This window comes from Apodemus sylvaticus, chromosome 13 (assembly GCF_947179515.1).
Source record: "Apodemus sylvaticus chromosome 13, mApoSyl1.1, whole genome shotgun sequence".
In the NCBI taxonomy this organism is placed as follows: Eukaryota; Metazoa; Chordata; class Mammalia; order Rodentia; family Muridae; genus Apodemus; species Apodemus sylvaticus.
In genome coordinates this window covers 83,269,237-83,287,680 of record NC_067484.1, presented here as the reverse complement: position 1 = coordinate 83,287,680, position 18,444 = coordinate 83,269,237, and the positions used below count along the sequence as shown (strand labels likewise).

The 18,444-nt window shown below is 42.9% G+C and overlaps 1 protein-coding gene across 1 annotated transcript in view; it reads left to right on the top strand.

Moving 5' to 3' along the window:
* Positions 1-17,351, top strand: part of Asxl3 (ASXL transcriptional regulator 3) — a 107,091-nt gene extending 89,740 nt beyond the window's left edge. Inside the window, exons 7-10 of the mRNA XM_052155944.1 lie at positions 1,371-1,467; positions 4,396-4,501; positions 8,055-10,008; positions 13,393-17,351. Of these exons, the coding sequence (XP_052011904.1) occupies positions 1,371-1,467; positions 4,396-4,501; positions 8,055-10,008; positions 13,393-17,166 (5,931 nt within the window). The 3' untranslated portion in view covers positions 17,167-17,351. The remainder of the gene's footprint in view (positions 1-1,370; positions 1,468-4,395; positions 4,502-8,054; positions 10,009-13,392) is intronic.
* The last annotated feature ends 1,093 nt before the right edge of the window (positions 17,352-18,444 follow it).

Here is an 18,444-nt window from a genome sequence, read left to right as displayed (position 1 = left end):
TGACCACTAATATTAATCACCCCAAACACACAGAACACAGATGAATGGCGAGGTTCTTGAAGAAACAGAGCCATTTGCTCCATGTAGCGTATGTTGAGAACATAAGGAGGGTGACTCTTTGTTCATTGCTAGTACCCACCCAAGGTCCAGATATGAAAACTCACACTGGTCGCCTAAAATGTATCTGTTAAAAATTGTTAAAAACAAAGAGGAAACAATAGGTGAATGAAATCTTGTATAAAATATGTTCAGAGCATTGAGTAGTTTAGTAGCTATAGCTTTCTTCTTCGATGGTGATGCTAAGGACCTCATCTGTTGCCCACCAGCTCGGCATCAGCATTCCCAACATTCTTGATGCCTGCCTTCCTCGGTTTGAGTTTCCATGACCCAGTCTAGAACAAATAGTGTGTGTTTTCAGAATTTATGTTCCTCTTTACTCCTGAAAGATGAATTATCTAATGATATATTCATGTAGTCATTGCAGCAACTCTTTAATGCTTTTATTTGGCTGAAGATAGAGTGTAGGGAGAATAATAAAAGTATGGATATATGACATCTAATTATGGGCGGTAAGATGCTCCCACAAGTAAAAACACTTGTTGATGCCATGGGTTTGATAACTGGGATCCACATGGGGGAGACAGAGAAACAACCATTCAAGGCATTCACTGACTGCTGCATCCACATCACAGTATGCACACAACACACATATATGTGAGTATGCATGCACACACATAGACACACAGACATGGGAAATGTATACACATGTGGAAATGTGCATATACAAGTACACATACACACGTGCACACACACATACATTCACACAAATTTATCTGACAGATTTGTGTTTTATCACCTATATGAACCTCCATGCTTGCTCCTTGTATGGGTGTGGCAATATGGAGAAAGACCCCATCCTTATGTTCTTCACACCATAGCCCTTCCACTTCTTGAACAGACTTGTCCTTCACTACTCGTGCATTCCCTCAGCCTTCAGCCTTCAGCCTTCTTCACACCCAGTCACTTAATGCTTAGCTGCCTGACACTGCTTCATCTTTTTATCTTCTGTAGTCAGCCCACAATTACAGTCAGGGACAGCACTCATTGTCTCTGTGCAGAAAGCCAGCAAGTAGAATGCATGTGATTGATACCCAGGAGTCATCTTTTGATGAGTTCCTTTCTTTTCCTTCCTCCTTCATCATCCTTACTAAACACACACACACACACACACACACACACACATACACACACACACACACACATGCACGCACTCACACACACACACTACTGCTCAGTTTTTGCTTCGCTTTTGCATGCTTTTACTTTGAATTATCTCTGATGGAATATTGTTTTGTCGGCTTATTTCCTAGATGGGAAGTGATGGAATTTTACGCCTCAGTACTTCAGCTCTAAATAATGAATTCTTTGCATATGCAGCACAAGGGTGGAAACAGCGACTGGCAGAAGGTAAATTTCAGTTTCCTGTTATTATGTGACATGCTAGAGCATGTGTAGTGTGTTAGAACACAGGTACAACATTAGAGTGTACAGACTGAGCACCTGGGCTATGCTAGAGCAAACACACTTTACTACTACACACTATGCTGAGTACACATGTTCTGCGGGGCACATGTATGATGTTAGATGCACCCGCACTGCTACAGTGCATGTACTATGTTAGTATACACAAGCTCTGTGGGAACACAACACACACCCACTCTGACACAGCACACGTACTATTTTCTTAATTAGTTAGGGTCTTATTTCTGGGAGATACCATAGCCAAGGCAATCTCATAGAAGGCAAAGGTTTAATTAAGGCTGGCTTGCAGTTTCAAAGCTTTAGCCTATCATCATCATCATGGTGGGACACTTAGCAGCATGCAGACACACGTGGTACTGGAGAAGGAGCTGAACTTTCTACATCTTGATCTGAAAGCAGGCAGAGAGTGACCGGCTTCAGCAGGCAGCCAAGAGGAGGCTCTCTTCCACACTGAGTAGAACATGAGCACAGGAACTCAACCCCCATCTCCACAATGACACACTTCCTTGAACAAGGCTACCCTACGCCAACAGGGCCACACCCCTAATAGCGTCACTTCCCATGGGCCAAGCATATTCAAACCACCACAACTATGTCAGAACGCATGTACTGCATTAGAATTCATGTACCATTCTAGAGCAGACATGCTATGCTAGGGAGCACATACTGTGCTAGAGGACATATGGCAGTGATGAACACACTGCTAGAGTTCACACACGGCTAGAGTACACACATACTGGTAGAGTACACACACACTATGCAAAAGTACACACACTGTGATGGAGTAAATGTGCTAAACTAGAGTACACACACTCTAGAGTGTACACACTCTGGAGTATACACACTAGAGAGCACACATACTGCAGAATGCACACCCTTTGTGGAGTGCACCTTCACATACTGTACTGAGCTTTATGTGTTTCTCTGACTTCCAGGTCTTCCCACTCCCCCCACCCCAGACACATTTTCACTTAGTACAATTTCTCCCTTTGCTTTTGTTTGTTTGTTTGTTTTGTTTGTTTTGTTTTTAGAGACAGGGTTTCTCTGTATAGCCCTGGCTGTCCTGGAGCTCACTCTGTAGACCAGGCTGGCCTCGAACTCAGAAATCCTCCTGTCTCTGCCTCCCAAGTGCTGGGATTAAAGGCATGTGCCACCACTGCCCAGCTCAATATCCCCTTTTTCTAAAGCAATACACTAATTCTTTGATAATGAGGAGCATTTTTAATATCAGACATTTTTGAAGTATGTATGATAGGCCATAGATTTTACATATACATTTACATATATATTATAATTTCCTTGAAATTACAACATAGTTTGAATCACAGTGTTTTTTCATGCTCTGGATTCTAAGGAAATGTGGACCTCCCTTTTTTCCCTGCCCCTCCAGAGCCCTCCAGAGCTTCTGTCATCATTTCCTTCCTTTGAACTCAACCCAGGGTTTTGTATAGACTAAAATCCCAATGCAGGACATGACTCCCCTCACTCTGAGTTGCTGGCCCTGGTTGCAAGCCTCAGCCTCTCCTGGGAATACTGGTCCCTCCAGCTCGCACCTTCTTAGTCCTCACAGGGGACTTCCTCTCCTCATACTGATATTTATTCTTATTTTATTTGTACTCTTTTTAACTCTATTGTATGTATCAGACAACATGCTTTAGAGGTTTGTAGTATATTTCAGACTATTCCCTAGGCCTTTTCTCACAGTCCTCTCACAGCTTCCATTGGGAACTCCCCTTTTATAGTAAATAATGACATTTTTAACATAACATTTTCTTCCCAACAATACATTTTCTCCAAGCAGCCTTGTTTACCACCCGGGTCTATGCCACCATAATCTATAAGCGCCAGATTCTGACTGGTCCCTTCCTTTCACCCCTGGTCTTTTTTCAGCATTTATAAATCTCACTAGTTTGTTCTACACACTCTAAATCCCAAATGCTGTGTACTAAGCCTGGAATTCCCCGTGCTTTTTTCGTCTTCCTTCTGCTTCCTCTGAACTGTCACCCTGCCCTCACATTTGAGGACTCTGAAACTTAGACAGTATCTGTGACTCTCCTTTCAATCTGATAGCTGTTAGCATCCTCACGGTTGCTGGCCCTCTTATAAGCTGCATCTTTCCCTCCATGCTGTTCGGCAATCTTCAGGCAGGAGACCTTTGCTTTCTCCACTACTTTGTCACCTGCCTTTCCAGACTATTTACCTGTCTGTACTCTTTCCTCACGGGATGTCATGAGGTACTCCTTTCTGCTGAAGGAAATTCTGTTCTCTCCTTAGAGTGTGCATTGGGTAATTAACTTCAGTCTTCCTTTCTTACTTAATTTCATTCTATATTCTAAGAATTGGCCACTCAAAAGGACATAAATATACATATTCATGTCTCGGTGCCTTGTGATTTAATCACTTACATAAGCCTGATCATCCTTTAAAAGCTAACTCAAGAGTCAACTCCTAAATGTAATCCTCTTTAATTGACTTAGGAAAAATTAAGTGCTGTCCTGTCTGTCCTTTCAATACATATATTATTCTTATGGCCTGTACAGGGCTTTGGACAATATTTCATAGTCCATTATGCACCTTCTACTTCCATCAGGATGATTTCCTCTAGGACAGTAGATATACAGTTTCATTTCCAGCCCATAGTAGGTAATACCTATGCCAAATGTTTTAGAGTTGGTCTAACGTGAAATGAGCATTTGAGCGATGTTCATAAAATGGACAATATTAAAAATGTGATCATTACACATCTTACTTTTAACATCCAGTGAAGTTTACTCAACTGAATGGCACGTGGCCTTTCCGAATTGGCAGAATGCATGAGCATTTTAATTCAATTTATTGCCAATTTTATTCTAGGAGAGTTTACCCCAGAAATGCAATTACGAATAAGGCAAGAAATTGAGAAGGAAAAGAAAACAGAACCTTGGAAAGAAAAATTCTTTGAGAGGTTTTATGGAGAGAGGTAAGTACTAGAGATTTTCTCTTATTTCTCTTAGAAGGAAATGAAAATGTAATTCGCTGCTTCCCACAGCACCCTCATATGCTGTAAAACCTAATAAACCTGTGAGAAAAGGCAATGGTCCCCCAGTGAATGAAATTGAAGGTAAAATTATAGTGGCCTATCAGCACTTAAATTTTAAAAATGAGCTTTCAAGGTTTATAACATGTGCACGAAAAATCATCTTAAGTCTAAAATTACAGGGGAAATCTTGGAAGCAGTCAATTTTGGTTTTCTTAAGTGGATTTTGATAAAAATTCCCTTAGTTTTTAATCCAAGTATTTTCATTAATAAAGATTCTGAAGACAGGGAATTGAGGCACATTTAATTCACATGCTTGTCCCCTGCAAATAATGAGTTGAGGTGTCCATTCTAGTGTGCGCTTACTTCTTGTGTTGGAGAGAGCTTGAGATATCACCTTCCATTCTATGTGTGTAGTGCAGTTTGATTTAATGTTTTAATAAGCATGTATGTTGCTTCATTTTTCTTTCAATTTAGTGTGTATTTGTGTATGATGTATGAACACCCTGATGCAGCACCTGTGTAGAGGTCAGAGAACAATTACTGGGTGTTATCCCAGGCCTCTGCCATTGTACTGTATACTCCAGGCTAGCTGGCCCTGCAGCCTTCAGCTGAGCCTAATGTCTTTACCTCCCATCGTACTACATGAAGGTTGGAAGTACAGGTGCTCCCCAAAGCTTCTGTCTAGCTTTTTGCATGGGCTCTGAAGGTCAGTCTTTGGTTATCATGTGTGTATAGCTAGGGCTTTTACCTGCCGGCTAAGGCCTTCTTTCTGACTATGCTTTTTAAAAGTAAGCAATAGCATCCTCATGTATATATAATAGGAACTGAACCTGAAAGCAGTTTTCCCTCTGCATCCCGTTTAGTAGACAGGCATTGTTTGGGAAGAATCTCTGTCTCAGACAACCAGATTTCTAGGAATGGGTATCAAGAAGCTATTAATTTGTAGCTACAGGTCTTTGTAGAAGAAATTGTGCTGACTAATGTTTTTATAAAAGGTACAGAGTAGTTTCAGGGAATATCTTCTGTTTCATTCAGTTTCATTTCATAAACATCTCCTGTTAGTGGTTAAATAACCCCCAGAAATCTCACTTGAGCTTTTCTGCAAAGGGAAGGAATCTGTCTTAAAGGGGCTGTCTGTATATTTGCAAATGGGGATAGTCTGGTTCATAAAGTGCTTCCTGTGCACACAGGGGGAGCTCAGTGACACTTCAGAACCAATGTAAATGATGTGTGCGATGCACATTTATAATCTCAGCACTGGGAAGGCGGGGCTGCTAGTCAGCTGACCTTACCTGTTTGATAAGCTCAAAGGTCATTGAAAAAAAAAAAACAGTATCAAAACCCAAATTGCATGCATACACAAAATACAAACACCAGCAGGGGGACAGAGGAGTCAGGCAGATGGCTCAGCAATTAAAAGCACTTTCTATGTAACCGTGAGGATCCTAACACCCACACAGCAAGCAACATATCCTGAAGGCACCTGTAACTCAAGCTCCAAGGAATCAGATGTGTTTTTCTGGGTTTTATGCATGTATGTATATACACACGTGCACTCATGTATACAATATTAATAAATAAATTATAGATAGTAAATTAATAAATAAAGCCAATGTGACTAATGTCTGAAGAATAACAGTGGAGAGTAACCTTTACTGTTTGTATGCATACACACCCATGTGCACATGCAGCTACACACATGTGAAAACATATACATGCATAGACACATTCATTCATGCTAAGAAGCTTCTTATTCAGCATGGGCCAGCCTTGGGCCAGCCTTGGCGAATTGTCCTCATTCACGGTACTTTTAAGCACTGAGGTCTTTGATTTCTCTAGCTGAGTTCTGAGATGTACCTACACATATGCAAAACTAAGTAGAGATAAATTAATAGAATTTATTTAAGCATACACACAGATTCGAACACATGAACACCCACTTGAAATGTCTTGATGGAGCAACCCAGAAATTCACATTGTCGGAAGCTTCCTAGGTTATCCTGAAGCTTGGAAGCATGAAGAAGTGGGAAGTACAGGCCTGAAGCCTGCCCGTAGACCATCTACATTGATGTTATTACAAAGGTTAGGTAGGTAGCAGGGAACATGAAGCTAAATATTATGGTCTATATAATAAAGTTCAGTAAGTTGTTGAAAATCTTAACTATACAAATAATTCTCATAAAAATCCACAAACACGCACAGTTTATCCAAGAAGTTTGGATACTCCCAGATTCCCAAGCTCACTTGATGGAGGGGCATTGTCACAGAAGATGACAGCTACTACACCACAAGTAACGACTTTTCACAACCATTAAAAACACTCTGAAACACAAGATCATACCCTAGAGGCTTTTCTTGCTGTAGACCGGTAAGTCTCAACCTGTGGGGCATGACTCCTTTGGGGGTCAAATGACCCTTTTAGAGGGGCCAGATAGCAGATATCCTGTATATCAAATATTTACATTATTATTCGTAACAGTTATACAGTAGCAATGAAAACGATTTTATGGCTGAGGATCAGCACAACATGAGAAACTGTATTAAAGGGTCATAGCTTAAGGAAGGCTGAGAACCAGTGTTGTGGGCCATTGCTAGGTTTTTTGTTGTTGTTTTTTACTTCATGACATAAAATAACTTGTCCTTTGATCTTTACTATCTCATTAATTCATATTGGAGAGCTGACACACAACAGTAGCAGCTTCTTCAATTTTGCTCTCCCTACATTACATGGATTCCCCACTGTTTGGGAGAGCCACCCAAGCACCAGGTCCCTCTCAGGTGACTGGCACCAGTTGTCTTTTCGTTGCTCTGAGGTTTCCTAAGAATATTGCTATCTAAACCTTTTCATCACCTGCACCCTAATTAGGCTTCACTTATGTGTCTCTCTACCATCTGCTGCTGATGGTGCAACTTAATATGAATTAAACAGTGACTCATCAAAATTGTTTTATTTTCATATTTAATTAGACAGATAGTAAGATAAAGATTGCATGGCATTTCTTAGATTGTTTCTAAGATACCCGATCTTTGAACATCATTTCAATTTTAAAATCTGATATATTTCTCTAAATTCCCATTTTTAAAAGTATTTCCATTGTATGCTTTAAAGTCTCTACAATTTTTATATTACAAAGATATATTTTTGCTTTCTGATTTAAAAGAACTTTGGTTTTATTTATCTTTGATTTTTCTAGTCATATTCTCTGATTCATTGTTATTTGTAACATTTAAATTCCCTTTACTAATACTTGGTAAGATTCATAACTCCTTACTTATGAAACAAAAATTGCCTTTCTTAATTAGCTATTGCTTCTTTTAAGCATAATGGTAGCACTGCGGCTCTATCAGGAACTACTTAACATAAATTAATCAAATGGCTTAGTGGTTGCATGATTAAATTGATACATTTGCCTTTATTGAATACTGAACTTGTAAGAGATCCAATCTAAGCCAATTTCATGGCTATACAATAATGTCTCTACTTCTTCCTCAGATTGGGCATGTCCAGAGAAGAATCTATGAAGCTTACTTCTGGACCAAACCATGAAGGAGCTGAAGGGAGTTCCTCACATGGGGACTCTGGCCTTCCTGGTCCTTCTGCTCAGACTGCATTAGAAGAACAGCAACCAAAAGTCATGAAAAGTTCAACTTCCTTGGAGGCTGACTTCTGCACTACCGTTTGCCCTATGTTAGAGGTTCCAGTGAAGGATATAATGACAGAATCTGAAACAGAAGACATATTTATCCCAGAGGAATCTGTGATTCAGGAGGAAGTGGCAGAGGAGGTAGAGACGAGTATCTATGAATGCCAAGATGAAAATCTTAAAACAATAACTGAGTTTTCTGAGGAGTCTGAAAGTCCTGCCACCTCTTGTGAAGAACCCCAGGTAGCAGCCCCTGAAGACAGCTTGGAGTCCTGTGTTGTAATGAATGACATTTTAGACACTTTACCTCACATTGAAGTGAAGATAGTTGAGAAATTAGAATGTCCTCAGGAAGAAATGTCTGTTGTTATTGACCAACTAGAAATCTGTGACTCTCTCCTTCCTTGCCCTTCATCTGTCACCCATGTCCTTGATGTGGAACAGAAGGAACAAGAAACCACCATAGAGACCAGCACCATGGCCCTGAGAGCAGGGCCATCTTCTCTAGAAAGCCAACTTCCAAATGAAGGAATTGCTGTAGATATGGAGCTGCAGAGTGACCCTGAAGAACAGCTCTCAGAAAACGCTTGCATCTCAGAGACTTCCTTCTCCTCTGAGAGCCCAGAGGGAGCAGGTGCCAGCCTTCCATCCCCAGGCGGGGAGACACACTCCACATCTGAAGAGTCCTGCACTCCAGCCTCTCTGGAAACAACATTCTGTTCTGAGGTGTCCAGCACTGAGAATACAGACAAGTACAACCAGAGAAACCCCACTGGTGAGATCCTTCATGCATCTCTGGCATCAGAAGTATCTCCACTAGCCACCTCACCTGAAGTCTCAGAAGCATCTCTTATGTCCAACTTACCTCTGACGTCCGAGGCATCGCCAGTATCCAACTTACCTCTAACATCTGAAGCATCTCCAATATCTGATTTACCACTGACATCAGAAACTTCCTCAGTGTCTTCCATGCCTCTCACCTCTGAGACGCCTTTTGTATCCAGTTTGCCAATTCCTGCAGAGACTTCTCCTATTTCTAAATCTTCCATGAATGAAAGAATGGTGCATCAGCAGAGAAAGTCACCTTCAGGATCTGAAGAAGCTATCTCTCCACAGAAAGAGGAACCTTCCATCCCCACCAATCCCCTGGGAGAGAACCTCGTCTCCCACCCAAAGCCTTTGTCCACCATTCCAGAACCCATCAACATGAGTTCTGCCATGCTGCCTGAAGCACTTCCACCTGAAGAATCGCATGGTCAGACTCTGAGTCAGGAGCCTTGTAACACTCATGTTGAAATGGAGAAGCTCTATGCCCCTTCCATCCCAGAACTTCCTGCTACAGAAATGACAAAAGTTAAAAACCATAGTGTTCTGCAAAGAACTGAGAAGAAAGGGGTGTCTTCGCCTTTGGAAGAACCTGTCTTCTCTGAGGAAACAGAGATCAAGGGAAATGAGCTTCTTCCAGCTAAAGTACAGGACAAACAGTATGTGCCATCAGTAGATAAGGCTACCTTTTTAGAAGGCTCACGAAACAAAATGCATAAGCAGAGCGGTACACTGAATCGATTGGAGACCTCACATACTTCCAAAATTTCAGAGCCCTCCAAGTCACCCGATGGGATAAGAAATGAAAATAGAGAATCAGAGTTATCAAAGAGGAAAACCGTGGAGCATAGCTTTGGAATATGTAAAGAAAAAAGAGCTAGGATAGAAGATGATCAGTCAGCCCGGAGCCTAGCGTCCAGCAGTCCCCCCGAGAAAGAGCAGCCGCCACGAGAGGAGCCCAGGGTTCCCCCTCTCAAGGTATGGAGTTCAAAAGATGACTATTATATATATGGCCCCTTATTTAGAAACTTAATTTCCGAAAGTTAATTAGATGCTTCTCTTTGAGCAAACTATAATCTAATCTACTTATGTTCACCCTAACATTAAATTGTCTTTTAAAAACTGCATAGAGGAGACTCCAGGGATGGACCAGTGGTTAAGAGCACTTACCACTCTCGCGACGACCCATATTCAGTTCCAGCATCCATATCAGGTGGCTCAGCAGCACCTTTAACTCCAGTTTCAGAGGATCTGTAACTTCCTGTTGTTTGTGGTACTTACAAGCACATTGCTGCACACACATACACACACACACACATACACACACATTTTTTAAAACCTTAATAAGCTATACAGTGACTCCATACAAGAAGGTCTAAATGATCCATTTGTTTAAAAGCAGGATTTAGCAACAATGTAGAGAAGGGCAGGGCCTGCTGGACCCTACACAGTATAAAGAGGTCAGGAATTTTGTGGCTAGCATGGTATAGAGGAGGAACTTGGGAAAGGATAGAAGATAAAGTTCCACAGGTGTGAATGAGGAGCAGAGCTGGCACTGAGAGATGAAGACTCATCAAACACTGAGCTGCCTCTGCCACAGCCACAGATAAAGAACATGACCTATGAGGCACCTTTAAGTATTTCTTAAGAAAATTTTTTAAAAATTCATTATGAACTGAGAGAGAATGCAGTAGATGTATCAATAAATTCAAGATTCTGTTTCTAAGATATTAGAGAGGCCGCAGATGTCACCAAATTATATAGCTTTTTGGGCAGATAACCCTCTTTAGATTCTTTGATTCTATCCTGGATCTGTGTATCTTTTAATGAGATACATATGTTAGGTAAGTTGTAGGATGGTAAGAAAAATGAAAATTGAGCTTGGTTCAAAAGAAATTTCTAATTAAAAATTTTGCTATGCTCTGTCATATTTATTTGTGTCCTTTGTCTATTCTAGTTTATGTTTGTATAATGGATAATTTCCTTATCATAGGTCACTGTAGAATTAAAGCCATCCTAAGCTTTTTAAAAGTAGTTTTGTTTTTGTTTTTCTATTTTGCTGTTACACCCAATGTTATAGGTGATTCAGGAGCTTTACATGGCTGAGTTTTAAGAGTGTGCCTTTAGTTATTTTACTTAATAAAGCAGTGCCTACTAAATAAGATTCTCATCATTTAAAGTTCTGTGGCAAACACCAATTAGTAAATCACCCTGCTGTCTAATTTATAAGCCATAGAAAGAAAGGCATAAATGTGCTTTTTACATTTTGTTAGCAAATCAAAAGCTGATATTCAGACTGCTATACACTTTCCTTAAATACATATTAGTAGGTTGGATAGATACATATATGATAGATGTGTGTTTTCAGAAAATCAGAAAGTAATTTATATCCTTAGTATTTGTCTTGAACCTCTTGATTAGGCAGACTTAGATAAAATTTTATTATTTTAATTAATTAGACTAAGGGAAATATTAAAAATAAAAATGTAATCCCTCTGGCAAATAGGTGATTCTTGGCTATGGATTGGAGGGCATGATTTATAAGCAGTTTGTGATAAGAAAAAAAGATTGTTCAGAGAGATGAGAAATTATCTAGAAGTGCAGAAATGTATCTCAGGTGGGAAGATCCTGTACCCATCTAGGAATTATAATGCCAATATACATACAAGTTTTGGAGAAATATATACATCTTCTGGGACAGTCTTGTTCTAAATGGGAAGGGGAAAGACACAGAGCACATACCTATGAACAGCCAAATTAGGTATTTACAAACTCTCTGTCACTATATGATTGTCAAATCCCTGGGCAGGTAACTTCCAAGTTTGAAATGAGGATAGCAACCAGAGCCCTTCTAGCCCCAAAACTGTGACTCTGAGGATGTTCTTAGGGAGTGGTTCATCACAGCCTTGCTTTGGGAGGCTGTACAATAACTCTTGTGCCTCCCACATGAGATGATGACTTTTTGACCTATTGACCTATATTGACTTTTTGGCCTATTAAATACCATGATTAGGTAAGTAGTGTAGACTGGACTGGGGCAGGTTCAGTGTCCCTGTAGATGATCAATGTTAGAAAAAAAAATCACCCAAAACATTTGTTTTGAAATGTAAAAGTAGTCAAATCACCTATCCCTGCTTTTATTAAAATGTTAGGATAATACACGGGTTAAGTACAGGATCCTCTGTCTACATAAAGCTACTGACCAGAAATAACTGAGTTTGTAAGCCGTCACAGTATGCTTATTGCACACAGTAGGCAGCATGCCAGATGTGTGTGAGAGTCCATCAAAACTCTATCACCCTCTGCTCATAGAGCCACTGAGACACATAGTGAGCTTCCACGAAGCCAGGATGAGAACTGTGGTCCCCATGCTTCTTGGCCAGAGATGTTTCCTTTGGATTAACTGAAGGAAGATTAAAGTAGGAGTAAATATCTCAGTTGGTTTGTCTTTCTCTAACCGGGAAGATAATTTTAAAAGTAAGTATCTGTAAGTCTCTCTCACTATCTATCATCTGTTCTCTCTGTGTGTATGTGTGTATATACATACAATCCATCTTCTATCATCTGTCTATTTATATATGTATCATCTATGTATAATCTTTGTGTCAACTATCATCTATCTTTCTTTCTATCTATCTATCTATCTATCTATCTGTCTGTCTGTATGTCTGTCTATCTATCTATCTATCTACCTATTTTTTAAGACATGGTCTTCCTTTGTTGCCCATGCTGACCCAGAACTCACTATGTAGCCTAGGCTAACCTCAGACTCTCACTGGCCTCCTGATTACAAGAGTGCTCCCCTAGGAGCTACTCTCAACCTAAGAAGCATGAGGTTTGTTTTACTCATATGTGACTTTAAGAATATTCTTCATATTTCTCTAAATGAAATTATTGGTTGATGCCTTCAGAGGTGAAACACTTCATTGTCACATTCATCCTGCACATTTTGTTTATGTCCTAAATGTACATGCAGGTATTTGGACATATTTCAACACACATTATAAATGAAAGCAGCTCAGTCTCATCCTACTAACCATTTTTTTATTAAGGCAGAGGTTGTCATATGGTTCCAACCTGCTTCAAGATCAATAGATAGCCCAAGATGAGATCAGGTCTCACTGTGTAGCCTGAAACTAGTTTTGTAGACCAGATTGGATCCAAGATCATAGAGAACTGCCCGCCTTTATTTCCTATTAGGGTCAGGACGACAGAGATATAACCCAGGACTTGATGCACGCTAGACAAGCTCTGAGCCAACTGAATTGTATCCGTAGCCCTCATCCTCCCCTTGAGTGACTATGCTCCACCACCCTCCTTACTGGTTGCATGCTAATATCTTTTTATTCTCTCCTCTTTCAGATACAGCTTTCTAAAATTGGGCCGCCTTTTATCATTAAGAGCCAGCCAGTCTCCAAAGCAGAGTCCCGGGCATCCACTAGTACATCAGTCAGCAGTGGGAGGAACACAGGAGCCAGGACCCTTGCAGACATCAAGGCCCGTGCTCAACAAGCCCGGGCCCAGCGTGAGGCTGCTGCAGCTGCTGCAGTTGCAGCTGCAGCGAGCATTGTCTCAGGAGCCATGGGAAGCCCAGGGGAAGGCGGGAAGGCAAGAACCCTGGCCCACATCAAAGAGCAGACCAAAGCTAAGCTCTTTGCAAAACATCAGTCCAGGGTCCACCTCTGCCAGACCTCCAAGGAGACCCGGTTACCTATTGTCAGCACCAAGGAAGAATCTCTCAATATGGAAGCCTCTCCTACCCCCGAGACAAAAATAGAAGGCTCTACAGGAGTCATTATCATCAATCCAAACTGTAGATCTCCTAGCAGCAAGCCCGCACACATCCGGGAGACCACCACTGTATTGCAGCAGCCTCTGAACCCACCTCAGATGCCAGAAACTGCCACTGACTTGTCTGTGCATAGTTCTGATGACAACATACCTGTGTCACATTTAACTGAGAAAATTGTTTCATCTACCTCTTCAGAAAATAGCAGTGTACCCGTACTTCTTAATAAAAGTCCCATCAACCCCATCCCTATGTCTGTCTGCAGCACCGCCATGTCGGGAGCAATTAAAGAGCATCCCTTTGTGAGTCCTGTTGACAAATCTTCTGTCCTCATGTCTGTTGACAGTGCAAACAGTACGATTTCTGCTTGTAATATAAGCATGTTGAAATCCATCCAGGGATCTGAAGCCCCATGCATAGCCCTTGTACCAAAATGTATCAACAGGACTCCTATGCCAGCTGCTCCAGAAGGTGCTGGACAGTCTAACTCTATGGATGGGAAGGCCCTGCTTGTACCCAGCAGCAAGGCTGCTAATGTAATGCCCAATCAGTACACTTCTGTGCCAGCTCCCACCATTGGAAGTAATTTGCCAAACCATCTCTGCACTAGCTCTGTCTTGATTCCCCCCACAGGGATTAATAACAGATTTACTTCTGAGAAGATAGCCATGCCCGGAAGTGAAGAACAGGCCACCATGTCCGTGGGTGCCAACGTGAGAACAGCCCTTGGCTGTGGTGATGCGGTGACTGTGGCTGATTCGCTGGTTCCACGCCCACCTGTCGCAATGTTTGCGGGAAACATGCTCACTGTAAACTCTTACAACTGTCCTCCCAAAGCAAGTGGGGAGAGCTCAGACAACAATTCAGGGCCTCGAAACAGAACCGAGAATTCTGAGAAACCTCAGCAGCCACCAGGGGGCTTTGTCCCAGCATCCGTAAACAGATCAATTCCGTGTAAAGTCATTGTGGACCACAGCACAACACTGACCTCCAATGTGTCTCTGACTGTCTCCATTGAAAGTGCAGACTCAAGCTTGGATTCCCAGACTAGGTCGGTGAGGACAGACGTATCCATCCAGCCTGTGGCATGTCCTCAGGTGTCTGTCATCAGCAGACCTGAGCAGGCCACAAGTGAAGGGCTTGACCATGGGTCTGTCTTCATTGCTGCTTCTTCGGCCAAACAGGACTGTAAGACAATGCAGGCCACTTGCGCTGCTCTCCGAGAACTGCCTCTTACTCTTCCAGATAAACTGACCGAAGTGACCGTGACCGTTCCTACTCATGGCTTTGCTGAGCAGGCGCGAAACTCAAGTACTTTCAAGAATGAACCGGACACAGCCTGTAGCAATCAATATAACCCAGGAAACCGGATTTGTTGGAGTGAAGACCCAATGAGAAACACAGCACAGCCTGTGGTGAGTCATTCAGGCTCAAGTAAACAGAAAGAGCATCCAGAGCAGACTGGCCTGAAGGCTGTGAAAACCGAACATGCTAACTATGCACCTGTGTCAGACCTCCACCCTAGGAATCTCATCACAAATGTCAGTCTTCCTGTGAAGCCCGAACCGCATGAAGTAGACAAGGGCTTTAGAATGGACACCGAGGAGTTTCCTGGCCCTGAGCGCCCTCCTCCGGCCACAGAGGTGACAAACAGCACTGGTGTACAACAAGCACAGGCCATGAAGCCTTCCACCACGAGCCCTGTGGAAGAGGCTATTTCCTTGGCTACAGACACCATGAAAAGACTCCCAAGTACCGGCAGCTCAAGCTGCCGTCTGTCTTCCGTGGAAGCTAATAACCCACTCGTGACACAGTTACTGCAGGGCAACCTGCCTCTGGAAAAGGTGTTACCACAGCCAAGATTGGGAGCCAAACTTGAAATCAACAGGCTCCCTCTGCCTCTTCAAACTACCTCAGTGGGTAAGACAGGGCTGGAGAGAAGCATGGTCGACATGCCATCCACCTCTCCAAATCCAGACGGTAAGGGCTATTTGGCAGGGGCTCTAGCACCAGTCCAAATGAGAAAGCGAGAAAACCATCCCAAAAAGAGAGCAGCCAGGACGGCGGGAGACCACGCTCAAGTGAAATGCGAGCCGGGGAAGATGGTGATGGAGCCCGACGTCAAAGCGGTACCCTGCGTCATCAGTCCAGGCATGAGTCAGCTCGGAGGACACAGCCAGCCGTTCAAGCAGGAACGGCTCAGTAAGACCTCCACGGCCACCAGGATCATGCCCAGCCCTGAGATCAAGCAACAAAAGCGGCTGCTGCCTGCGTGCAGTTTCCAGCCGAGCCTATTCCACATAAACAAAAACGAAGGCTTCCACGCGGACGCTGGTACCTCACATAGACAGCAGTTCTACCAAATGCCCATGGCTGCCAGGGGACCCCTTCCCACGGCTGCTCTGTTACAGAACTCTCCCAAGACCCCAGTGGGCTGCAATTCATTTGCCTTCAATAGGCATCTGGAACAAAAAGCATTGGGAGATGTGAATCTTCCCACAGCACCTCACCAGCTAAGACTAGCCACTATGCTGTCCCCCAACATGCCTACAAAAGAAGGTGAGGATGGGGGAGGCACCGCCCACACAATGCCAAGCAAGGCGGTGGTCCATGCTCCACTGCCACCCCCACCACCCCCTCCACCACCACCCCCTCCACCCTTGGCCTTGCCCCCGCCACCCCCTCCACCCCCTCCACTACCTCCGCCTCTTCCCACGGTAGAAGTCCCACCGGATCAAAAGCAACCACCAGTTACCATGGAAACCACTAAGCGACTTAGTTGGCCCCAGTCCACAGGCATATGTAGCAATATCAAATCAGAACCTCTCTCTTTTGAGGAAGGTCTAAGCAACAGCTGTGAACTGGGCATGAAGCAGGTTCCGTACGACCAGAACGAAGTGAAGGAGCAGCTGAAGGCATTTGCATTAAAAAATGCAGAATTTTCTTCCTACTTGCTCTCTGAGCCCCCAAAGCCTTTTACCCAATTAGCTGCTCAGAAACTACCAATACCCCAGCAACAACCGCTCTGTGGAAGTTACCCGACGATACACTTTGGGAGCACAAATTTCAAAAGGGCAGCATCTGCCATTGAAAAGTCCATTGGGATTCTGGGAAGTGGCTCGAGTCCCGCCACAGCCACCACCACCACCACCACGGGTCTGGCAGGTCAAAACACCCAGATGCCGCCAGTTCAGAACTTTACGGACAACAGCAACGCAGATGAGTTAGAGCTGAAATGTTCTTGCCGGCTCAAAGCCATGATTGTGTGCAAAGGCTGCGGGGCCTTCTGCCATGATGACTGCATAGGTCCATCCAAACTTTGTGTAGCTTGCCTGGTTGTCCGATAAGAGCTGAGTGAAGGATTCAGCACCCCCTCCCTGTACCCCACTGTTTGACATGAAAAAGCCTAACATAATTAGCAAGGAGTCAAGTAAGGCGTTGGCTTCTGCGCCAGCATATTTTCATTGCGAAGTAAGTCATCTTGGTTTTTTTCTAGGTGATTATTTTCTTACGTTTCTCATACGGGGTTGATGCCAGGCATGGGAATGGATGGACGGCTTTTGCCTGTTCAGTCACGATTCACAGCTTGGTGTGTTTCTGTGTATGCAGGTCACTGCCTAATTTTTTTTTTTCATTTTGACAGTTTTTTTTTTTCTTCTTTCAACCCAGGCCTAGACAGTTAGGGCGTCGTGAGTTGTCTAATCACCAGATATGCAGCTGTTGAACAACTATGATAAGCATGATATGAGCTAGCCATGTGTCCTTCCACAGTTTCAACATCACAGCAAGCATTTCTGCAGTGATTCTGGGGACCTACCCTGACCCAGTGGTTCAAGTCATAATAGGAATGGGAGCCTGCTTTAAAAGTGTGATTCCTTCTGTTGCCTCTAATCACAGAAGGTGATGAAGGCTATGTCTGTGGAGTCCACTGTCCCAGCCCTCTTTCCTCCCTTCTTACTCTTTCTCAGAGACTGGCAGAAAAACCTAAGTTGGCTTTGGATTTTGCCCACAAATTGTGGTTGAATACGTATTGCATCTGAATTGACAACTGGGCTTCACATAATAGGTAGTCTGATTGTAGCCCTTGGATATTCAATAATGTAAAATCCATTGACTGATGGACCTGGGCAGAGTATTGTGGTGTTCTACTTGTGGCTTTTAAGAGCAAATATGAAAATCTGTGCCCTACCTAATACTAAAAGCAAACAATAAAATGCTCTCCATGCATTATTGTGGGCTGATGATATAGAGTATTAGCCGTTCTACTCACTCTGTTCCAAAAACCCCATGGAAACTGGGGATACATGGAATGGATGCAGCCCTCAGTCATGCCAAGTTACCCTGGACTTTCCAGAGATTGGCCACCTCTTTACGCAGGTGTCATTGATGACAGTGACTACAGAAGGCAGTATGAATGGTGGCATTTTTCAGAACCATTTATTCCTTCTTGATTCACAATCTAGACAGTTGTCTTTGACTCTGAAATAACTCTTATTTTAAAAAAAAAAAATGCAACCTCCTGCATGTGTTGCTGTTTCCTTCCTCATACCTAAGAGTGGAACTGGAAAGGGGATATTGCATCTCACATTGTTCCCTTCAAAGTTCATCCAGTAAAAACTGAGGAT